General features: G+C 57.6%; 2 protein-coding genes across 4 annotated transcripts in view; one reads left to right on the top strand and one right to left on the bottom strand.

Moving 5' to 3' along the window:
- Positions 1–1,067: 1,067 nt before the first annotated feature.
- Positions 1,068–7,159, top strand: MFAP2 (microfibril associated protein 2). Its single transcript, XM_012439942.2, has 9 exons — positions 1,068–1,154; positions 3,444–3,523; positions 4,533–4,622; positions 4,816–4,842; positions 4,944–5,030; positions 5,169–5,213; positions 5,999–6,086; positions 6,314–6,387; positions 6,632–7,159. The coding sequence occupies exons 2-9, from the start codon at positions 3,487–3,489 to the stop codon at positions 6,733–6,735; spliced, it is 552 nt and encodes a 183-aa protein (XP_012295365.1). The 5' UTR covers positions 1,068–1,154; positions 3,444–3,486; the 3' UTR covers positions 6,736–7,159.
- A 1,858-nt stretch (positions 7,160–9,017) lies between these two features.
- CROCC (ciliary rootlet coiled-coil, rootletin) overlaps positions 9,018–23,407 on the bottom strand; it is a 51,640-nt gene continuing 37,250 nt past the window's right edge. For all 3 annotated transcript variants that reach the window (XM_064363346.1, XM_064363348.1, XM_064363347.1), the window contains 11 exons: positions 22,114–22,486; positions 16,336–16,505; positions 16,111–16,231; positions 15,679–15,842; positions 13,839–14,054; positions 12,921–13,145; positions 12,024–12,173; positions 11,507–11,707; positions 11,210–11,341; positions 10,327–10,509; positions 9,018–9,605 (listed from right to left, as the gene is read on the bottom strand). In XM_064363346.1, the coding sequence (XP_064219416.1) occupies positions 9,519–9,605; positions 10,327–10,509; positions 11,210–11,341; positions 11,507–11,707; positions 12,024–12,173; positions 12,921–13,145; positions 13,839–14,054; positions 15,679–15,842; positions 16,111–16,231; positions 16,336–16,505; positions 22,114–22,486 (2,022 nt within the window). In that variant the 3' untranslated portion in view covers positions 9,018–9,518. The remainder of the gene's footprint in view (positions 9,606–10,326; positions 10,510–11,209; positions 11,342–11,506; positions 11,708–12,023; positions 12,174–12,920; positions 13,146–13,838; positions 14,055–15,678; positions 15,843–16,110; positions 16,232–16,335; positions 16,506–22,113; positions 22,487–23,407) is intronic.

The raw sequence follows: 23,407 nt of genomic DNA, 5'->3' as shown, positions 1-23,407 counted from the left end.
AACAATGCAGTGATTCAGGCAAGAGCCCAGGAGCCTGTGCTCTGCCCTGCCTGTCATCTTCAAGGCATCCTTCCGCTGGGCTGCCCCCAGTCACTGAGTCAGGGGCCTTGTCAGCTTCTGACAAGCAGAAAAAGCAAGTGTGGTTTCTTAGGGTTGCAACTTAGTCTCACGGTGGCTTAGGCCAGGGCGGGAGCAATGGACAGAGTCATAAAAGAAATTTTCCAGGTAGCATTTCTCGAGTAAGATGGATTAGATGCAGGGCTGAGGGCAGGTGAGGAAGCCTGGGTAATGGAAGGCTAGGTGGCCAATGGGGCACTGGGAACCCTCGAGGGCTGGGTCTGGGGGAGGGTTAGGGGGTCATGAATTTGGACTTGGATGCTTGTTGAAGTCGATGCACCTTGGGGACATTTGTGGGACACGCAGCCTGGGTCAGGGCTGAAAGAAGTGATGGTTATGGCCGGGGGCAGGAATTCATGCCTGTAATTCCAGCAACTCAGGAGGATGAGACAGGAGGAGCGCTTGAGGCCAAAATTTTGAGGCCAGAAGTTCAAGACCAGCCTGGGCAACACAGCAAGACCCTGTCTCTAGAAAAAGAAGAAATGCTGGTTGTGGAAGCCAGCTGTGGCCCAGAGCTCGGCAGTGTGGAGGGTGCTGGCCTGGGAGACACGCAGGCTCAGGTGGAGAGGCAGAAGAAAAACCAGGGCCAAGGGTGTCCCGGAAGCTGGGAGAAGGCAGAGAGGCTTACTTTCTGGCTGAGGGGCCTAGGGTGAGTCACTTTGGGAGGCACGGTTTTCTCCTCTGTGAAATGGGCCACACATCCACCCTTGTCCACCTCACCCACTTCGCCCACCTCACCCACTTCGCCCACCTCACCCCGTCGACGTCGAGCAAGGAGCAGCTGTGAGGAGGAGGAAGCTTTGCACGGACGTGAGGACGGCTCCAGGCACCTCTCCCCCGAGGGACACCCCCAGAGGAGATGGAACCCCGAGGGCACGACGTGGCGGCCTGGGCGAGCCGCTCGCGTTAGGACCCAGCGGTTTCGGGGCTGGAGGGCGGGCGCCAGCCCCGTCGGGGGCCCGGAGGGGAACTCGATGCGGTCCAAGGGGCGGCTCCGGCGAGCGGACTCGGAGCGGGCGACGGAGTGACCCGGACAGGTAGGCGCGGGGCTGGCGCTCGGGGGCCCTGGGGCGCGGCCAGGGGCGTCAGCGGGTCCCCCGGCGCGGGAGATGGGGGTGCCAGCCTCTCCAGGTCTCCGATCCTGGGGCGGCCGCGGAGGTCCCTGAACCCCGCGTCTTCAGAGCGGAGCCGAGGGGGCACCTGGAAAGTTTGGGGTTGCTCTGCGCAGAGATCGCGAGTTGGGAGGGCGGGGACCTCGAGTTTGGGGGGAGCCAGAGGTGGGGGCGTCGGGGGATGGGACATCTTTTGTTCTCCCGGGGAAGTTGGAATGTGGCGGGTGGGGTGGGGGGGCCCGGCGGGAGCGTCGGAGACAGAGACGCAGAGAGACAAAGAGAGATCAGAGACGGGAGCGCGAGGGCGCGCGGAGCAAGTTTCCGCGGCTGATTGTTCCCAGCTGTGCGGCGCTGCAACCTCTGGGTTCCTCCCGCCGGGACCCCTCCCCCCAGCCCGGCTCTGGAGCCGGCCGAGGCCTCCCTCCGTCTGAGGTGTGAGCGAGAGTCGGGGGGCCCCCTGACCCACTCCTCCCAGGACGCAGGGGAGTCGGGGGTGGGGGAGGCCTCAGCTGTGGAAGAGGCCAGAGCTGGGGGTGGGGCAGCCTCCCGGGCAGGTCCGGGCCTCGCGCACGCCCCAAAGCCCCTTCGTCTAGAAGTCCTTGCAGATGTGGTCCCCTGGGGGGAGCCCATTAACGCCACACTGACTTCCCTCTTTCCTGCCTCCTCGCTCGCCCTTGGGCCTCCTTCCCCCTGTAAGCCTGGGTTTGGGGACCAGTCTTGGGGAAGGAAGACTCCAAGTAGGGCACCGACAGGCACCCCCCAACACCTTGCAGCCCCTCATGCCTCAATTCGGCGCCTTCTGCTGAGCACTGGGGGCTCCCACTGGCCAGACCGATGGGGAGAGGGCAGGGAATGCTCTCTGGGTCTCTTCATCCCCCTCCCGTGAGGAAGTCAGGGGTTTTCAGAATGGGGTGTGGGGAGCCAGCTATCCCTTGCCTCTGGGGCAGCTTGGTCCTGAGTCTCTCTCCCCGCTCCCACCCGGCCTCAGTGAGGTGCCCAATGCATGAGAGGGCCAGAGGGTCAGGGAGGCCTCAGGATTGGGAGAAAGGAGGGAAAGACCCCCATGTTTTCTCCCGTTTCCCTCGCCTCTCCCTGGATTCCCAGTGGGGAAATATAGCAAAGCTCGGGTTTCCCGCTAGCTGTCTGGGAGGACTTCCTGGGTTGCAGCCAGGAGGGGCCCTCCTGGATAGACTGCACCCTCATAGCCCTCCCAACGGAAGGCTGACCTGAGGTGGCCCTCTACTGAGCTGAGGCTGGATGTAGGGAATCTGAGGCTCCCCCAAGTCTCACCGTGTAGCCAGGCATGGAGACTGGACCCTTGAATGTCAGGAGCCTGCTGAAAGCCACGGACCAGTGCCCTCTCCCTCCAAATGACACACACCACACTTGCCGGTCAATGTCGGGGGTGCAGGGCCCCCTGGGCTGGGTGACGTCACCACCCCTTCGGTGCTGCCGTTCTGGGATCCAGAGGAGTCCCTCAGGCTTCACTCTAAGTGCTTCCTGCTGCTGCAAATAGCCCCGGTGTGTCTCGTGAGCCTGTGATGAACACAGCCAGGTCTTATGAGGCCTGGAGACCTGGCAGGAGAGGCGTCTTCTAGGGGCTGAGAGACCTGCCTGGCCTGGCCTGGCCGCTCTGGAGGCCATGTGCATGTGGCTTCCTGCTGAGCAGGATGCTGGGGGCGGGGTGGGAGGGCCCAGGGGCTAATTGGGAGCAGGTGGTGAGGTGGTGGGCTTGGCAGAAACTGCTGAGTCCAGGCTGTGATGCCGGCTGGCCAGGGCTGGGATCCCAAGGGTGGGCCTGGGTTCAGGGATTCATGCATTCAGCACCTCGGACACTCGGGGACGTTCTGGGACAGAGGGTTGAGCATGGGTGCGGGTAAGGAGAGAATGGTCCGGACTGGGGGCACATTAGAAATATCCCCTTAGTGACACGGTCCGCCATTGCCTGACAACGAGCAGTACACCCACTACAGGGGTTTGCTTGTCAAGATCAGCCCTGGAGCGGGGCTGGAGGCCTTATCCCTTGTGACCTGAACACCTGTGTGGGCCAGCAGGGACTGGGATGGCTCTCTGAAGTAGGGACATCCCAGCTCTCCCACTCCTGGCTTCTATTCTGGGTGTCACCTTCTCCGGGGCGAAATCAGGGGATCCAAGGTGGGCTCTGCTGTCCTGAGTGTGGCCCCGGGCAGAGCGCTCCCTCTCGTTTTCCCCCAGCTGTCCTCTCTGACACCCCCCCCCGGCCTGCCTCTCTGTGGCCATGAGAGCTGCCTACCTCTTCCTGCTATTCCTGCCTGGTAAGTGCTCCTGGGGCAGGGGGTAGCTCCCCTTATGTTTGCGGGGAGTGGGGTTAATAGGAGGAATTCACAGTGAGTCTTTGTCATAACTCATGGCCAGAACTCAGCTCCCCAGCTCCCAGGGCCTCCAGCCTGCCTGGACCACAGACTGGACAGGCCAGCCCTGGCAGCCTCTGCAGGCAGCTCCCGGCCCTTCCCCCAGCCTTCCGCAGCAGCAGGCAGGCAGGGTTCTGGAGGGCACGTCCCGGGCACAAGGCCCCTCTGGGAGCTGAAGTGCAGGTGTAGGGGGCACCCAAGGCAGGGGTTCCAGACGCTTGTGTTCTAGATCCATTTGGGGCCCTTCAGCTCTAGACAGTCTTGACCTTGGAGGTGTCTACTGGCCAGATGAGGAGACTCAGTGAGGACCACAAAGGTCCTAGCACAGCCAACATTAATTCATTCAGCTGTGATGTGTTGAGTCCCTACCACGTGCCAAGTGCTGGGCTAGACCCTGGGGGTTCAGCAATGAACCAGGGACACACATCGTTGCTCTCATCAGGCTGCCAGTCCAGGGAAGGGAGGCAAATAGGAAACAAGCAGACATGAGAAACTCCAGCATGTGCTGAGCGCTGGACAGAAATCAGCAGGCGGGCCGGTGGGCTGGGGGTGGGTCGGCCTCTCCGCACAACTGAAATTCCAGGGAAGACCTGAAGGAGCTGAGCAGGCCTCACAGGCTCAGGGAGCTTCAGGTGCAAAGGGCCTGAGGCAGGCAGGAGCATGTGGAGTCCCAGGAGCAGCCAGGAGGCCGGTGACAGGGAGGGGCAGGGTAAGGTCAGGGAGGTGACCCACGACGAGGGTGGGGAAGGGTCTTTACCTTTGAGGAAGAGTCTGGATCCTCTAGGAATCTGCTTGTGGGGTCCTAGGCTCTTACAGGCCTGCTCTTGTGACCCCCACCTCCCCTCCCCAGAAGCGCCTCAGGCCCCTGTCGCTCCTCCCCTCGGGGCACCCCACATGCTTTGCCTCCCCACAGCAGGCCCGCTGGTTCAGGGCCAGTATGACCTGGACCCGCCGCCGCCATTCCCTGACCACGTCCAGTACACCCACTACGGCGACCAGATCGGTAAGGGCCTTCCATCCCCAGGGTCGCCAAGGAAGGCCTGGCTGCTCAGATGTGCATGGCTCAGCCAGGGACCGCACTGGACAGCTCATGGGAGCTCTGGGGTTGGGTCCCTGGCTCAGCGAGGACCTTGTTTGCCCCTGGGGCTGGTGGGTAGCCTGACTCCCACCAATTCCACTTTCATCTTTGTTTGCAGACAACCCAGACTACTATGATTATCAAGGTAATGGGCTGGGGACAGGATAGGATGGGCCAGCAGCTGGGTGGGGAGAGCCCTGGGAGCGGGTGGAGGGAGCAGACCCCCTTATCCTCCCCTGGCTGCAGAGGTGACTTCTCGGCCTTCGGAGGAACAGTTCCAGTTCCAATCCCAACAGCAAGTCCAACAAGAAGTCATAGCAGCTCCAACCCCAGGTAGGCCCCACCCCCTACCCCACCCTCCCCACCCTGTCAACCCTGGGAGTGGGGGGGTCTGCCAGGGCTGGGCAAGGTGATTCCCCTGCCCTGAAGAGACCCTTTCCAATGATGTCTGCCTGCCTCTCTTGACATCAGAACCAGGAAATGCAGAGCTGGAGCCCACGGAGCCCGGGCCTCTGGGTAAGGGCTTTCCTGCCAGCCGGAGAAATGGAGGCACGGCCTGACGTTGGGGTGGAGTAGGGAGCGGTGCTGATGGGCTGGAGGCCTTTTGCTCTTGCCTGTTTGGGCTGCTGGCAGTGATGTGGGGAGGGGAAGCTTGCTCCTGCTGTAGGCTGGCACCACCAGGCCCCCCACGCAGCTCCAGGAGGTCCCACTCTGCCCCCAGTGGGCCTGGCCAGAGGCTAAATTGGCAGCCTAGGAAGGGCCATGTCCTCACAGATACTGGGAGGGGCAGGGAGTGTGCTGGGGGCTTCCTGTCAGCCAGAGCGCCTGCCTGGGTAGTGCATATGTGGAGGCAAGGAAGGGCCGGGGAGTGCGGGCTGGCTGAGCGGTGCCCCTCCAGCTGCCCCAGCTGAGGGCTTCAAAGAACAAGACATGTGTGTGCAGGAGAATCCAGGTGCCCACCCTCATGTGGGTTGGTGTTTGCGTTCCTATGTGGACTTCTGTGAGCCTGGGTAGTTCTGCTTGTGAGTCGGTGTGGGCTTTCATGATGCGTGGGTGGGTGTGAATTTCTGTTTGAACTTCGGCTTCTATAGTAAGTTCAGTGGTGAGTTGACAAATGAATGTTACAGCCTGGGAAAGTCTAGCAATGCTGTGTGTGTCTATGTGGGCACGTGGAGGTATGGGTGTCTGCATGGGACGTAAGGGTACATGGGGACTAGGTCCTGCGAGCCAGTCTCAGGTGGGTAAGGTTGGGGGCCGTCCCCCAACTCTGGACTCCTAGTCTGATCCCACCTGTCACCCAGACTGCCGTGAGGAGCAGTACCCGTGCACCCGCCTCTACTCCATACACAAGCCTTGCAAGCAGTGTCTGAACGAGGTCTGCTTCTACAGGTGAGCACGGGCGGGCAGCTGCTGGGAGGACTCCGGAGCACGGGGGCCAGAGAGCACAGGGGACGGCTCTGGCCAGCCCGGGTGGGAGTTGGAGGAAGAGTGAGTCCTGAAGTTGAGCCTGGGCCAGGGACGTCCCCTCCTGGGCTCCATGGCCAGGTTCTGTCTGGGCTATCCCAGTGGGGCTGGGTGGAGGTGGGGCTGAGACCTCCCGGGCCCTGTCCCCACAGCCTCCGCCGTGTGTACGTCATCAACAAGGAGATCTGTGTCCGTACAGTGTGTGCCCACGAGGAGCTCCTCCGAGGTAGGAAGGCCTTCTCCCCAAGGCCTCCCCTGCCCCCACGCTGGCTTCATTATCTGGCCACCTAGCCACCCACCTGACGTTTATTCAACACGTATTATGCGCCAGGCACACTTCCAGGACACCCTGAGCGCCCCTCCCTGCTACTTTTCATCCTCAAAACACTCCCATCACCAGAGTCGGGGAGGAACAGAGGTTCCCATTGCCCAGCCCCACCCTGACCCCGCCTCCTTCCTGCCCTCAATAGCTGACCTCTGTCGGGACAAGTTCTCCAAATGTGGCGTGATGGCCAGCAGCGGCCTGTGTCAATCCGTGGCGGCCTCCTGTGCCAGGAGCTGTGGGAGCTGCTAGGGTGGTGCTGGCATCCTGAGTCCTGGCCCTCCTGGGATCCGGGGCCCTCGGGCCCTGCCTGACCTGGTGCTTTCTTCCCCATCCCTATGTTCCTTTCATTCTGTAAAAAGTTAGTGGACTGCAGCCCTGGGGGTTGCAGGCTGCAGGGCAGGCTCCTCCTTCAGCCTGTGGCCACCTCTGGGGCACAATGGGGGCTCCCCACTGCCCAGTCTCTGCCCTTCGGGTTGGGGGGCATCCCAGGCCTCTCCATGGCACCTGGGCCCCTGACAGGCCTCAGCCCGTTTTGATGACAGACAGTCCCCTATTCAGTCCCCCGAGGTAGGCTGTGTCCCCCCACCCCAGCTGGTCTGCTTGGATTTCCTACAGCCCCCCGGGCATGCACCACCTTTATTTTATACAAAATTAAAAACAAGTTTTTACAAAAGACTGAGTCACTTTTTGGGGGAGAGCACAGAGGGGCCAGCCAAGTGCCCCCAACATGGACTGTCCTGAGAGGCTTCCACAGTCCCAGCCCCACCTCCTCACCCACTGGCTCCAGCTCTGCCCTGCCCAGAAAGATGCGTCCTGATGGTGCATGCATGCACTCGTGTTGCAGGAATTACACGGGAGATGGAAGGTTCTAGGGACACAGCTTTCTCATGACCAGGGCTACTTGGTGAGGACGTGAGTTCCCATCACCAGAGGGACACAGTGAAGATGGTAGGCTACCCCTGGAGGGTGGGGGGGCAGGGGCTTAAGGTAGGCCGACTGACATTCAAGGCCTTTGTTTGGGAAGTTGGAGAGACTAGTGTCATTCAAAGGGCAAAAACAGTGGGGTGCAGTGGCTCACACTTGTAATCTCAGCACTTAGGGAGGCTGAGGCGGGCAGATCACTTGAGGCCAGAAGTTCGAGACCAGCCTGGCCAAAATGGTGAAACCTTGTCTCTACTAAAAATACAAAAAAAAAATTAGCTGGAAGTGGTGACATGTGCCTGTAGTCCCGGTGACTCAGGAGGCTGAGGCACAAGAATTGCTTCACCCTGAGAGGTGGAGGTTGCAGTGAGCCAAGATCGTGCCACTACACTCCAGCCTGGGTGACAGAGCAAGACTCAGTCTCAAAAAAAAAGAAAAAAGGGCAAAAAGGAGCAAGCCATTTTAACAGCTCCTTCCAATCAGCACGTGGGGCCTCAGTTCTGCATGAAGGCTCACGCTCCTGTTTAACCCTCCAAACAGGCATCTGTAGTGGATACAATTCATATCCCCATCTTAGAGACAGGAAAACTAAGCCCAGAGACATTAAGTAACCCACCCACAGGCCCACAGCTATCAGTGGCAGTGCTGCAGCTGAAGTGGGCAGCTGGGACTCCAGCAGATGAGGATGAGTGTTAATTTCTCCTTTGGACACTGATTGAGCACCTCCTATGTGAACATTCCCATTTTACAGACAAGCAAACTGAGGCTCTTACTTTAAGCAGCTTTGCTCAGGATGACTCAGCGGCGCCAGGATAAGACCCCATGTCCACACCCAAACCTGCACTTTTTGCCATACTGTGTAGAAGGCCTGTCACCGTCCCGAGGGTGGGCTTGAATCTGAGGCGTGGCCAGAGAAAGGGGCAAGAAAGTATGGGCTGGAGGCCAGGCTCAGTGGTTCATGCTTGTAATCCCAACAATTTGGGAGGCCGAGGCAGGTGGATCACCTGAGGTCGGGAGTTCGAGATCAGCCTGGCCAACATGGAGAAACCCTGTCTCTAGTAAAAAATACAAAATTAGCAGGGCATAGTGGTGCATGCCTGTCATCCCAGCTACTTAGGAGGCTGAGGCAGGAGAATCGCTTGAACCTGGGAGGCAGAGGTTGTGGTGAGTTGAGATCGCACCATTGCACTTCAGCCTGGGAAACAAGAGTGAAACTCCATCTCAAAAAAAAAAAAAAAAGGAAGTATGGGCTGGAAAGAGGCTGGGTCCAGCCCCCAGCCTCAACAGCCCCATCTGTTCTATGGATCAGGTGACCGAGGACCCCAGAGGCCTCCCCATCTGACATCCTGTAAGGCTGGTAAGTTCCCTTCCCAACATAGGCTTCCTGCCTCTCCCTGCCTCTTCCTGCTACCGGCTCCACCAGGATTGATGAGCACTCAGACCAGGGATGAAGTTGGGGTCCTGGGCTGGGTGGGGTCAGACCCACAGCTGCTGGATCTGCCTCTGTGCCTCTCCCTGCACCCCTCCCTAGAGGGCACCATCCCTCTTGCCCCAGACCCCACCTATCTTCCCCCACATCTCCTGTCGTCTAGAAAAGGGACACATCTGTATAAACTTTTTAGAAAACGAAGTCTTGTTACAAAAAACAGTTCTGAACAGTTAACATTGTAAAAGTATAAAAATACAGGGACTTTGAGCACTGAGGAATTTCCTGACACACACTCTGAACTAAGGCGGAGAGATCTCTGGGAAGCCGGAGTCAGGGCCTGGGCCTGGTCCCCCTCCTCTTTCCCACGAGCCCATGCTCCAAGGCTGACCAGAGAAAAGGGCTCTCCCCAACCCTGGCTATGGCTCAGCCTCTAAAGGAGGACCTTGTAAGACCTGCAGTGGTCTGTCCTGGAAGAGGGGGCTGGAATGAGGTGGGCCCCGCTCGATGAGGGAAGCCTCTAGGCCTGGAGCTGGAGTACCCCTCTTCAGCCCTGACAGTGGAACACCTTCTCATCCCACCCCAGCTGGAGGCCCCCAAGGGACTAGGCTTTGGGGGTGCTGTCCAAAAGGAGGACCCTCCCCTGTCCCAGGCACAGGGCCGTTCTCTAGATGCCAGCAGAGACTCATTTCTCTGGGGGGCCAGAGGGTGGGGAGAAGGGTGCTGAGCTCCTTCGAAGCTCCTGCTGCAACTGTCCCTTCAGTGTGGACACCTGGGGAAGAAAGAGAAGGTAAGGCTAGCCAGGTCCTCAGCCTGGCTTCAGAGAAAGGGAGGCAGGCGGGAAACCGGAGGGACCCAGTGCCACGGTTTCAGGAAAGGTCTGGCCTCACTGAGAGCCAGGGGCTGTCCTGCCCTTCTCATTTTGTTCCTTACAGCAGAGTCAGGTGTCTTCTGACTGTTCCGAACCTTTGAGAACTCCGCACCCATTCTTTATCCCCATCATCACTTGAGTAGGCGTGGCTCCAGCCCAGACCCAAGGGGTGGACATGTGACCTAGCCTGGCCTGGCAGAGCAGCATTGCCTGGCAGACAAGGCTGGCTCAGGCATAGTCAGGAAGGGGCATGTGATCTGAGCAGGCCAGTGAGGGACAGGCCTGGGGCTTCTGCAGCCGCTCTCCTCTGGGATGACAGGTTGCTGGGAGAACCAGAGGCTGGAGCTGCTGAGGCCACCTGGCCTCCCAGGGAGAAGGCTGCCCTAATGGAGCTAGGGGAGCAGAGCCCAGCAGGAAGGCCTGGGGCCCAGGAGCATCCCACGGCCCAGGAGCATCCCACGGCCCCTGGTCTGGTCTTGGGTGATACCAGTGCAGAGCCAACCGCACTTTTTGGTTATGGGAGCCATCAACTGCCTATACCCACAAGGTCTTGACTGGCCCCCTCCTCTTCCTCCAGCCCCAAACATCCATCCTGGCCCCGCCTTCAAAGGGGGCCTGCTACCTGCTCCTCCAGCCCGCGCACCCTCTGGCGGTGGACCCGCTCTCGTGCCTCCAGGGTGCGCTCGGTCTGCGCCTGGGCACTGCGCAGGCGCTCCACCTCCCGCTGCAGCTCCAGCTGCTGCTGCTGCGCGTCCACCTCCAGCTGGGCTGGGCTGTGGCTCTGCTCCAGTGACACCACCTGCGCCTGCAGGGAGGGGCTGCAGTCAGGGTTCCAGCCCAGCGTGAGTGTGTGTGCATGTGTGACAGGTTGTCAAGTGCCTCCCTGGGACATGGCCAGTGCAGAGGGAGAAGGCAGGAGAAATCCTTGCGTGTCCTCCATCCTGCCGGCCCTGACAGTGAGCCTGTGAGCCCAGGGTAAGTGCACTCAGGGACCCCCACTCAGGCAGGTATGTGCACTCATGCGCACGTGCGTGCGTATACACACACACACACACACACACTCTCTCTCAGATGTCATACAGGCACAAAGGCAAGCATGTAAATACCTACTGGGTTCGCACAGGTGTATGTGTGTGCACAAAGGCACAGCTCCCACATACATGAAAACATCTGTACACAGACACATATTCACAATACCCAGACACGCCACACCATGTGTAAGATTCATGCTCCATACACATGAATGCTCACATGGATTCCCACTCTGCTGCATGTTCACAACATACATGAGGCCACAGGCTCACGTGCAAACAGGCCTTCAGTGTCTTCTGTACACCTTAGGGAGAACCCCTCCTTCCATGGCTCGGCTGGGTCACCCGGAAGGCTCAGGGCTCCTGGGGGAGGGGGTTGTGGGCCCTGGGCTGGCTGGGCTACCGGCTCCACCAGGATTGATGAGCACTCAGACCAGGGATGAAGTTGGGGTCCCGGGCTGGGTGGGGTCAGACCTCCAGCTGCTGGATCTGCCTCTGTGCCTCAGCCAGCTCCAGCTCAGCCCCTGTGAGGGTGCGGTCCAGGCGGCCCTTCTCTGCGCTCAGCCGAACTGTGTCTTCATGGCTGCGAAGCTTCTCCCGCTCCACCTAAGTGGGAGGGAGAGCTGGAGATCAGGGTGCCAGGAGGGGCTTACCGAGGGGGCTCAGGGTCCTGAACCCCACCAGAGGCAGCAGATCCTGGGGATGTGCAGTGGGACTCACCACAGCTAGGTCCCAGAGGAAGTGAGGGGAGAGCCTGGGGGAGCAGCCCACCTTGTCCAGCGTCCTCCTGAGGGCTACGCGGTCCTTCTCCAGACGTAGGGCTGAGCGCTCCACCTCCCGCTTCTCAGCTTCCAGCTGAGCCAGGGCGTGCTGCAGGCTGCCCAGGCGCTCCTGCAGCAGCCGCCGCTCGTCCTGCAGCTTCTGGACCGTGTGCAGGGCTGCAGCCTCGCCCTCCTGCCGCTGCCGCAGCACCTGCAACAGAAGCCAGGCAGGCCCCAAATCCCTCTGGGCCTGAGCGTACTTATCTGAAGCTTGGAGAGAGTGAGGCTGGCCCGCTCACAGAGCAGCAACCGTGAGGCCCATTCAGAGAACTGTCACGTGAAGCCAGATGCTTCTCTCAGCCTCAGTCTCTCCATCTGTATAACAGGACTATGCGATGAATGAACCATGCTTCCCTACTGGAGGCTGCGCCAGGGTTTGGGATGAGGTTGAGATGGGTGGGAGCGTCCCCACCCTAGTCCAGGGCCTCACAGTCTTGGGGACAGAGGGGGCGCACCCTGGCCCTCACCTCCCGTAGCTGTTGTAGCTGGCCCTCGGCCTCCACCCGCTGCAGCTCCAGGTCAGCCACCTCGCCTCGCAACGTCTGCACCTGCTCACCCAGGGAGCTGCTCTGCTTCCGCGCCTCAGACAACGCCTGCCGGGCAGCGTCCAGCCGTTCCTGGGGGACAGGGGCTGATGATGCCAGGCTGGCCTGGGAGCCCTAAGGCGTCCCCTCTACTCTGCACTTCAGGCAGGTTCACAGCCCATGAAACAAGCAGTCATCTCACCTACAGGGTAGGCGCCACGCCAGGCCCATCCCACGGCCTATCCACTGACCTGCATAAGGTGGGAACCACTCAGATCCCAACTCTCCCCAATAAACCCTGCACCTGGGTCCCCTCAGGTTCATACGAGTAGTCTTGTCTTTTTTTTTTTCTTGAGACAGAGTCTCACTCTCTTGCCCAGGCTGGAGTGCAATGGCATGATCTCGGCTTACTACAACCTCCGCCTCCAGGGTTCAAGTGATTCTCCTGCCTCAGCCTCTTGAGTAGCTGGGATTACAGGCGCCCACCACCACGACCAGCTGATTTTTGTATTTTTAGTAGAGATGGGGTTTCACCATGTTGTCCAGGCTGGTCTCAAACTCCTGACCTCAGGTTGATCTACCCGCCTCGGCCTCCCCAAGTGCTGGGATTACAGGCGTGAGCCACCACGCCCAGCCAGTTTTGTCTTCTTACGGGATATACTTAGAGCCTCCTCTCATTGGCTGATGCTCTATTGGGCCAACCCCCCCCTCAAAGCCTGCTCTCATTGGCTCCAACTGACTGCCCATTGGCTGGCTCTTTACCAGGGCTCCCCTCCAAGCCTACTCTTACTGGCTGACTCTCGCACTGGGCCCACCTCAGCCAGACCCTGGGCCCCAGACCTGGAGCACTTGGCGGTCATGTTCACAGGCAGCCAGAGCTTTCTGTAGATGCAGGTTCTTGTCCTGGGTGCTGTTGAGGCTGGCGCTGCTCTGGGCCAGGGCCTCTGTCAGGCCCCGCACCTTGTCCCGCAGGGCCCCCTCACTTTCCTCCACCTTGGCCAGGGCCCCATTCAGCCGCTCCACGGTCAGCTGCAGGGTCCCTGCTTTCACCTCGCTGTCCGCCACCTGGCAGGAGGACAGCCAGAACCATCAAGGGGCTGTTGCCATCTGGTCTCTACACCTCTGCTCCTACTGTGACCTCCACCTGGCATGCCCAATCCACGCCCTTCCCACCTCTCCCTGGGCCTCCATCATTGAGACCCACTGTTCTAAGCACTCGCGCTAGCTCAGCCTATTGCAACCTGGGCTCCTTCCCAGGTTGCTGGCTAACTACTCGTGCCCAGAGTGCCATCAACCCAGTTGTCTCAGACTCCCTGGCTCCTCCCTGTCCTCATTCCCCTCCCCTCTCTGCTGTGGAGGAGAAAGGGTAACCACCACAACCCTAACATTTTCTATTTTTGACTTTGGTGGGTGTTCAGGTAAGGCTAGCAGAATTACTGAACGTTCCAGTTACAGCTTAGCTTCCTAGCAGTTAAGGCAAAAAGGGAAATGAGTGAAACCCACATCTCTTAACTCATCCCAAAGGACTCCTATGCATGCAGATTCGGTCATCAAATAGTCCTGAATTCGAATTTTGCCTATGCCTCTTACTAACTATGGAATCTTAGACAATGACATCACCTCTCAGCCTCCATTTGTCCATCTGTGAAATGGGGATGTTGGTAATACTTGCCTCACAGGGTTGTGCAGTATAGTGCCTACAAAGCTCTTGGCACAGGGCACACGGATGCTGTGGCTGTGATTTGGGGAGGAGCTCACCTGTCTCTGCAGGGAGTCCACCCGATCCTGAAGAGCCTGGGCCTGGGCCTCGCGGTCGCTCAGGCCCAGGCGGCTGCGCTGCAGCTCCCCCTCAAGCGAGCGCCGCTGCAGCTCCAGCTTGACAGTGCGGCTCTCAGAGGCGTCCAGGACCTCCTTCAGGCGCCGCTTGTCACCCTCCAGCTTTGTTTCATTGGCCTTCATCTTGCTGATCTTCTCCTGCAGGTAGTGCGGGGCTCAGGCCCAGACGTCCAGTGCACCCGCACCCTTCCCGCACACACCCTGGGCCCCTTAGGAGAAAGTGGGGAACAGCCTCGAAGGGTGACCAGTGTGACCCTGGGGCCAGCCTGGGACCCTCTGAGGGCCTTGGTCTCCCCATGTGTTCCCAGGATGAGTGGACATGAAGATCCCAGAGACCACCTTCCAGTTTTAGCCCAGGCCAACAGGCTGTGGAACCCAGGACTGCCCCTTCCGCTCTCTGGCCCCATTTCCTGTCTGTGGGGATACTGGATTGGTCACAGGGAACCACAACCCGGGTGCTCCCAGGAGCCCTGAGGTGGGGGCGGTAGAAATGCAGATTCCCGGGCTCTTCTCCTGCCCCGCTGACTCACGTGCAAACTGAGCCGAGCCTGGCAGTTCCAAGGGGCCCTGCTATTCTAGGGTTTCGGGTGATGATTCCCCCTCTCCTGCCCAGGGTCAGCCAGTGAAGACAGTCTGGGGAGTGGGGATGGGACAGGGAGGCAGACTAGGGGTCCTCCCATCCCTGGTACTATCCTAGAGACAGGGTGGGTCAACAGCGGGTATTTACCCTCCCCAGCCCCCATCCTGAGTCTAGCCCCTCTGCCATCCTGCCCAGAGCCCCAGCCCTGCCGTCTGGGGCCCCCACTCTGGCTCCTGCCCAGCTTTGTTCCTGGCCTCCTCCCGCAGCCCCTGCGGCTGGGCCCATGGCCAGAGCTGAAGCCGCAGACACAACAATCCAGTTAAGCTCGGCCCCAGGCCAGAGGCAGGCGGTGGGCGGGGTGAGGGGCAGTAATGGAGGGATAGGCTGGGGAGGGCAGAGGAGGACTTTGGCTGCAAGAAGGCTCTGCATTGTCACTACCAGGGCCTGAGCTTCCTGCCCCAGACAGACGGACACACATACCAGCACATACAGATGTCCCCCAAACACACATAAAAACCCCAGAATGCACTCGTGTGGCTACACAGAGACATAAAACAGAGACTCCCTGCACACCACCTGTGTTAAGAGTCTGTGTATCATCCCTGTGGGCAATCACTGCTCCTCCTTTTACAGATGAGGAAAATGAAAACCAGGCAGATGACGACTCAAAGCCCAAGCACTTTTTCTTTCTTTCTTTTTTTGGAGGAAGGGTCTGGCTGTCTGCCTTGCTAGAGTGCAGTGGCACAATCACAGCTCACTGTAGTCTCGACCTCCCAGGCTCCAGCGATCCTCCCTTCAGCTTCCCAAGTAGGACTACAGGCCCACACCACCAAGCCCAGCTAATTTTTGTATTTTTCATAGAGATGGGGTTTCACCATGTTCCCCAGGCTGGTCTCAAACTCCTGGGCTCAAGGGATCCACCCACCTCGGCCTCCCAAAGTGCCAGGATTACAGGCGTGAGCTAATGCACCCTGACTGAGCTCTTTTTTCTACAGCCTAGTGAGCACAAGTGACATGAGACGATGGAGCCTGAACATAGTTTCACAGAGTCGCAGGCTGGACACCTCAGTGGGTTGCAGAGAGACTCAGGCAGACAGACACAGGGAGACACGCAGTAGGAGTTGGACACCCACTCCCGGACACAGATTCCCCCTCGCCCACTGGCCCTCAGCTCCTGCCCACCTGGCTGGCCCGGAGCTCGCTCTCAGTGGCCTGCAGGCTCCTCTCCAGTGTGGCCACCTGGTCCAGCGTGGCCCGGCGCTCCCGCTCACTGCGCCGCACACTCTCCTCCTGCAGCGCCAGCTCCGCCTGGACCCCGCTCAGCCGCCCATCCACACTGCGCCGGGCTGCAGCCACCACCCACCCCATCAGGCATGGGCGTGGCCAAGCACAGCCCCGAGACCCAAACCAGGCCACAAAATGTCCAGCCTGCACTCCACCCAGGGCATGGCCTGTCTGCACCCTTCACAGTGTGCGGGCCTACACACAGGTGAGGCTGACCAAGGAGGTCCTCTGGAGGAAACAGCCCTGAGTCAGGTCACGGGGGCCACGGCTCCTGCCTCAACTACCCAAAACACAGGAGAGAGAACAGGGACCCCCAAGAGTCAAACTCACCTTCCTCACTCTCAGCCACCGCCTTCTGCAGCTGCCTGGCCCTCGACGTTGCGCTGTCCCTCTCAGCCTCCATCTCAGCCAGCTGGCGATTCAGGACACTGGTCTGGGTCCGAAGTTCATCCTGCAGCCCCGACATGGGGGAACAAAGGAAGACCCCGGCTCTGACACCCTGCAACCCCTCCGGACCTCCAGGTTCCCTATCCAGCCACTCACGCCCAGGCTTACTCGTTCTCTCTGGGCGCTCCGAAGCTCCTGCAGGAATTCCCGGAGGGCCCCACGCACTGCCTCTGGGTCCAGGTCTGGAGGAGCCGGGGAGGTAGCAGGTCCTGGAGATGGTGGCTGGGACCCAGGGCTGCATTCTAAGGTGCTGGGGCTGCTGAGCCCTTCCCTGCATCCTAGAAGAGAAGATGCTAAGGAATGCAGGAGCCACGGGCCTCCCATGCACCTCACTCACTCCCAAATGCATCACACTCACTCCCGTCCCTACTGCTCCCAACAGCCCTCAGAATCAAGCCCAACCTCTGCTATAGCCTAGGGGCCTTCTTGCCCATCCAGCTGAAACCCTATCACCCTTTACAAAATGGCCACCCTGCATCCATGTTCTAGAACATTCTCTGTCCCGGCCCTAGGGCCTCTGTGCGTGCTGCTCCCACTCTCCCCATGGCCTCTCTTTGCCTGGCCCATCCTTTAGGGTACCCTGCCCCCTGCCTACAGAGGCCTCCCTGGCCCCAGGCTGGATTAGAGTGAGCATGTCCCACCCTCAGGGGGGTCTGATGTCTGCCACCCCACCTAGACCACAAGCACCATGAGGGCTGGGCCTCGTCCCTTCCATCCACCACTGTTCCCAGTGCCCAGTGAAAGGGCGGCCACTGCATCACCTCAACGTCTCTCCAGACTGAGCACCTACGGTGCCAGGCGCTTCATCTTTATGACAACTTCCTGACAGGTAAGGAACAGTTTACCCTCTTCCCAGGTAAAGCTGGCTCAAAGCAGTTAAGTGATTTGCTTGTTCTCTTGACTGGGTCTGGTGGCTCATGCCTGTAATTCCAGCACTGTGGGGGCTGAGGCGGGCGGCTCACTTGAGGTCAGGAGTTGAAGACCAGCCTGGCCAACATGGCAAAACCCTGTCTCTACTGAAAATACAAAAATTGGCTGGGTATGGTGTCTCATGCCTGAAATTCTAGCACTCTGGAAGACCAAAGCGGGTGGATCACCTGAGGTCAGGAGTTCGAGACCAGCCTGGCCAACGTAGTGAAACCCCATCTCTACTAAAAATACAAAAATCAGCTGGGCGTGATGGCATGTACCTGTAATCCCAGCTACTCAAGAAGCTGAGGCTGGAGAATTGCTTGAACGTGGGTGGCAGAGCTTGCAGTGAGCCAAGATCGAACCACTGCACTCCAGCCTGAGCGACAGAGCGAGACTCTGTCTCAAAATAACAAATAAATAAATAAATAAAATTTAAAAAGTAGCTGGGCACGGTGGCCCACACTTACAGTCCCAGCTACTGGAGAGGCTGAGGTCTGCAGACTGAGGCAGGAAAATCACTTGAACCCCAGAGACAGAGGTTACAGTGAGTTGAGATAGTGCCACTGCACAGTAGCCTGGATAACAGAGCAAGACTCCATCTCAAAAAAAAAAAAAAAAAAGGTGGGCTGGGCATGGCAGCTCACACCCAGCACTATGGGAGGCCCAGGCAGGCAGATCACCTGAAGTCAGGAGTTCAAGACCAGTCTGGCCAACATGGTGAAACCGTGTCTCTACTAAAAATACAAAAAATCAGCCAGGCACAGTGGCGCACGCCTGTAGTCCCAGCTATTTGGGAGGCTGAGGCAGGAGAATCGCTTGAACCTAGGAGGAGGAAGTTGCAATGAGCCGAGATGGTGCCACTGCACTCCAGCATAGGCAACAGAACGAGACTTCAACTCAAAAAAAAAAAAAGTGATTTGCTTGTTTCCAATGCTGGAAAGTTTCAGAGCTGAGATGGGAACCCAGGCAGCCCGACTCCCTGGCAGAAAATTGTGCACCCTGCTTGGAGTGAAGGCCTGGGGAGGTAGAGGGGGCAGGGTGTGTAGAACCAGGGTGCTACCTGGAGGCTGGCACTGGAACTGCAGGACAAGGGTCCTGCCATGAGCATACTGCCTCGGCGACGTCAGAGCGACACCAAAACTGCCTGGCAGCCACAAACCTGGTCACCACCCAAAGAGCCCTACTCAGAGGTTCCCAAAGAAGCATGCCTGCCCCTGGGGCCTCCAGCTCTAGAAGGTCCCATTATCTCAGGGTAAAAGTCCTGCAATGTCTACTGTAGCAAGCCCTTTGTCCCTACCCCTTACTCTCCTGCTTGATGCTCTGGGACTGCTGGCCCCTGCTGTCCACAGGAAAGGGGTGCCTCCACTTCAGACCTCCCCACTGATCCTGAGTCCCAGCTCACAACCGCTCTCCCCTTCCCCATCACCTCCTCAGTGAGGGACCTGCTGCCCCCACATAAACAGCCCTGGCCCCTCCCTTGGCTTTTCCCCAATTTTTTTGTTGTTGTGACAAAACATACATAACATAAAAGTGTCCCAGTTTCACCATTTATTTATTTATTTTTTAGACAGGGTCTTGCTCTGTTGCCCAGGTTGGAGCACAGTGGTATGATCACAGCTCACTGTAGCCTCTACTTCACAGGCTCAATAGATCCTCCTGCCTCAGCCTCCCAAGTAGCTGAGACTACACGCATGTGCCACCATGCCTAGCTAATTGTTGTTGTTGTTGTTTTATAGAGATGCGGTTTCACCATGTTGACTAGGCTGGTCTCGAACTCCTGGACTCAAGTGATCCAGCCCCCTCAGCCCCATAAAGTGCTGGGATTACAGGTGTGAGCCACTGCACCCAGCCCTTTTTCACTTTTCTTTTCTTTTCTTTTTTTTTTGGAGACAGAATTTTGCTCTTGTTGCCCAGGCTGGAGTGCAATGGCGCAATCTCAGCATCTCAGCTCACTGCAACCTCCACCTCCCAGGTTCAAGCTATTCTCCTGCCTCAGCCTCCTGAGTAGCTGTGATTACAGGTGTGCGCCACTGTGCCTGGCTAATTTTTTGTATTTTTTTTTTTTAAGGTGGAGTTTCGCTGTTGTTACCCAGACTGGAGTGCAATGGCGCGATCTCGGCTCATTGCAACCTCCGCCTCCTGGGTTCAAGCAATTCTCCTGCCTCAGCCTCCCGAGTAGCTGGGATTACAGGCGCATACCACCATGCCCAGCTAATTTTTGTATTTTTAGTATAGACGGGATTTCACCTTGTTGACCAGGATGGTCTCAATCTCTTGACCTCGTGATCCACCTGCCTTGGCCTCCCAAAGTGCTGGGATTACAGGCGTGAGCCACCGCGCCCGGCCTGTATTTTTTTTTTTAAGTAGAAATGGGGTTTCATCATGTTAGCCAAGCTGGTCCTCAACTCCTGACTTCAGGTGATCCACCCACCTAGGCCTCCAAAGGGCTGAGATTACAGGCATAAGCTGCCGTGCCTGGCACATTTGCACCATTTTTAAGTGTACAACTGAGCGGCATGAATTACATTCACTGTTGTGCAGCCATCACTATCATCTGTTCCCCGATCATCCCGACTAGATGGTCAGGAGTTTGGCCCAATAGGTCAGGAGTTTGAGACCAGCCTGACCAACATGGTGAAACCCCATTTCTACAACAACAACAACAACAAAAAATATATATATATAAAAATTAGCCGGGTATGTAATGGCTCACATCTGTAATCCCAGCACTTTGGGAGGCTAAGGTGGGCAGATCACTTAAAGTCAGGAGTTCAAGACTCGACTGGCCAACATGGTAAAACCCTGTCTCTACTAAAAATACAAAAATTAGCCAGGTGTGGCAGAGGCAGGAGAATCACTTTAACCTGGGAGGCAGAGATTGCAGTGAGCTGAGATCATGCTACTGCACTCCAGCCTGGACAACAGAGTGAGACTCCATCTTAAAAAAAAAAAAAGACAAAAACAATATATTATAACAACTCTTTCCATTTAACTATATCTGGTATTGTGAGCAACCTAAAGATGACTGAAAGTATATGGCAGTGTGCACATATGCCATATGCAAGTACTATGCCATTTCATATCAAGGACTTGAGCATGCACCAATTTTGGTATCCAATGGGGTCCTAGAACCAATCCCCCTCGGACACCAAGGATACTGTCCTTTGTTACAGTAGCTTTGGCAAACTAGGAGCCCCAAACAGAAATTTTAACAACTACATAGAGCAGTAACCCCCCAATCCTCAGCCCTTAGTAACCTCTAATCTGCTTTCTGTCTATGAATTTCTTTTCTTTCTTTTTTTTTTGGAGACGGAGTCTCGCTCTTGTTACCCAGGCTGGAGTGCAATGGTGCGATCTTGGCTCACCGCAACCTCCGCCTCCTGGGTTCAGGCAATTCTCCTGCCTGAGCCTCCTGAGTAGCTGGGATTACAGGCACGCACTACCATGCCCAGCTAATTTTTTGTATTTTTAGTAGAGACGGGGTTTCACCATGTTGACCAGGATGGTCTCAATCTCTTGACCGCGTGATCCACCCACCTCGGCCTCCCAAAGTGCTGGGATTACAGGCGTGAGCCACCGCGCCCGGCCTGAATTTCTTTATTCTAGATATTTCATATAAGTGGAATCATACTGTATTTGGTCCTTTGGTGACATGGATTTCACTTATCATAATGTTGTCAAGGTTTATTCGTGTTATGGCATGTATCAGAACGTCATTCCTTTCGAAGGCCGGATAATATTCCTCGGTCTGTCCACACCGCATTTGGTTTATGCATTCATCTGTAGATGGACATTTGGGCTGTTTCCTTTGACTATTGTGAGTAATGCTGCAATGAGCACTGGTGCTCAAATATCTGCTCATGCCCCTGTTTCCAGTTCTTTGGGGTATATACCTACAAGCGGAATTACTGGGTCTACAGTAATTCTATTTTTAGCGTTCTAAGGAACTGCCAAATTATTTTCCACGGTGACTGCAGCATTTTACATTCCGAACAGCAATGTCCCGTGCCTGGTTTTTCCTTTGGAAGGATTTCCTAGAAGGGATCAGGCCTGGCGGTGTATCTATGTGAGGGAGATGTTGAGGTCACAGGCATAGTGCGGGGCTGGGGATGAGAGGCTGAAGAAAATAGGGTGTTGCTGGAGAGAGGGCAGGGTCAACTAAGGATGGAGGCTCAGAATATCAGAAAAGGAGTCAAGGGCATTAAAACCCTCCATCTCCCAATCCAGGAAAGGCGTGGTGGCGCAGACTTTGGGAGGCTGAGGTGGGAGGATTGCCTGAGTCCAGGAGTTCGAGATCAGCCACATGGCGAAACCCCGTCTCTACTAAAAATACAAAGATTAACCAGACGTGGTAGTGTATGCCTGTAGTCCCAGCTACTTAGGAAGTTGAGGTGGGAGGATCACTTGAGCCCAGGAGGCAGAGGTTGCAGTGAGCCGAGATCACACTACTGCACTTCAGGGTGACGGAGTGAGACCCTGTCTCAAAAACTAAAAATAACCACCTCCCCTCCCCGCAAAAAGAAGCGACCTAGACCGGGTGCTGTGACTCATTCCTGTAATTCCAACACTTTGAGAGGCAGAGACAGGAGGATTGCTTGAAGCCAGGGGTTTAAGACCAGCCTGGGCAACATAGTGAGCCCGTCTCTACAAAAACTACAAAAATTAGCTGGGCGTGGTGGTACACCTGTATCCCAGCTGCTCAGGAGGCTGAGGAGGGAGGACCAGTTGAGCCCAGACAACAGAGTGAGGCCTTGTCTTAAAAAAAAAAAAAAAAAAGCGCCCTAGAGAAACATGGATCAGTGAAGGGAGGGGCCTCGGTAACGGGGCGGGACTAAGAAGCGAGCCTCGGTGGAGGGGCGTGGCCCAGCGAAAGGCGGGCTCCTTGAAAAAAAAAAAAAAGACTGTAATGTGGGGGCGGGGCCTCAGTGCAGCCCGCCCACCTTCCCCCTTCTCTGCCGCCCCGCGCTGGCTTACCTCCAAGGGGCGCATCCCGGGCAGGGGAGCCGGGCACCGGTTGCGGAGCTGGGCTGGGCGCGCGACCAAGGCCAAGGCCCCGGCGCAGAGCCGAGCGCAGGCCGCCCAGCTGGGCCTCCGCCGTGCGCCGCTGCGACTCCACGCGGGCCAGCTCGGCCTCCAGGCCTTGTGCCCGGCCCTCGGCCGCGCTCAGCCGCAGGCCCAACTCTGCAGCCTCGGCCCGCGCCGCCTCCAGCTTCAGCTCCAGGCCGCGGGCGTGGTCCAGCTGCTGCTTTTCAGTGGCGCGTGCCTCCTCCAGGGAGCCCAGGAGGCCTCGTTCGCGGGTCCGGAACTCGCCTTCTTGGTCCTGCAGCTTCCGCTGGGCTACCTGGAGCTGGAGTGATTTCAGGAGGTGGGGTCGGCAAGGCCTCCCCCAACCCGATGCCCCACCCCCAAGGCCCAGACTGGAGCCCCACCATCCCTGGCTGTGTGATCAGCACAGCTCTTGCTCCATTAGTGCTCGCCAATCAAGCAGGCAGGCAGTGCCAAAACATCCCCGGAGTGTGGGAGAAAATACTAGAATTTGTTTATTTTGTTGATTTGTTATTTTTTTGAGACAGAGTTTCGCTCTTGTTGCCCAGGCTGGAGTGAAGTAATCAACCTCACTTTACAGAAGATGAAACAAGCACAGAGACCCTAAATAACTTGTCCAAGGCCACAGAGTTAGTAAACTGCAGAGCTGGGATTCAAAGTCAGGCACTCTAGCTCCAAAGGCTATTGTGTGTGTGTGTGTGTGTGTGTGTGTGTGTGTGTGTTTTGTTTTTGGAGATGGAGTCTAGCTCTGTCGCCCAGGCTGGGGTGCAGTGTCACAATCTCGGCTCACTGCAACCTCCACCTCCTGGGTTTAAGTGATCCTCCCACCTTAGCCTCCGGAGGAGCTGGGATTACAGGCGAGCACCACCACACCCAGCTAATTTTTGTATTTTTAGTAGAGACAGGATTTCGCCATGTTAGCCAGACTGGTCTCAAACTCCTGGCCTCAAGTGATCCACCAGCCTCGGCTTCCCAAAGTTGCTGGGATCACAGGCGTGAGCCACCCTGCCCAGATGTTTTTGTTGTTTTTTTTAGCTTGACAGCAGCTTATTAATCACATGTACTCACAGCCCTAGGGGTCGGGGGGAAGGCGGGGAGGTGGGGAAGTGAAATGCACACCACATAGGGCCACACAGGGGCTGCGGGCTGCAGATGGGAATAGTTAACGGCCAGGAAGGTTAAGTCCCTACTGGTTCCAGAGGGAGGTGTGTCCAGAGGCTGT

This window comes from Aotus nancymaae, unplaced genomic scaffold (assembly GCF_030222135.1).
Source record: "Aotus nancymaae isolate 86718 unplaced genomic scaffold, 86718_ANA_hifiasm-v0.15.2.pri h1tg000053l, whole genome shotgun sequence".
Taxonomy (NCBI): Eukaryota; Metazoa; Chordata; class Mammalia; order Primates; family Aotidae; genus Aotus; species Aotus nancymaae.
Note: the sequence above shows the minus strand (reverse complement) of the source record. Positions and strands in the feature narration are given on the sequence as shown.

What these genes read in the sequence shown, in the direction of transcription:
- MFAP2 (XM_012439942.2), top strand. Translation starts at nt 3,487, where the DNA reads ATGAGAGCTGCCTACCTCTTCCTGCTATTCCTGCCTG. An exon ending in CTTCCTGCTATTCCTGCCTG is followed by an intron (nt 3,524 to 4,532) that starts GTAAGTGCTCCT and finishes GCCTCCCCACAG; the next exon opens with CAGGCCCGCTGGTTCAGGGC. An exon ending in CACGGAGCCCGGGCCTCTGG is followed by an intron (nt 5,214 to 5,998) that starts GTAAGGGCTTTC and finishes CCTGTCACCCAG; the next exon opens with ACTGCCGTGAGGAGCAGTAC.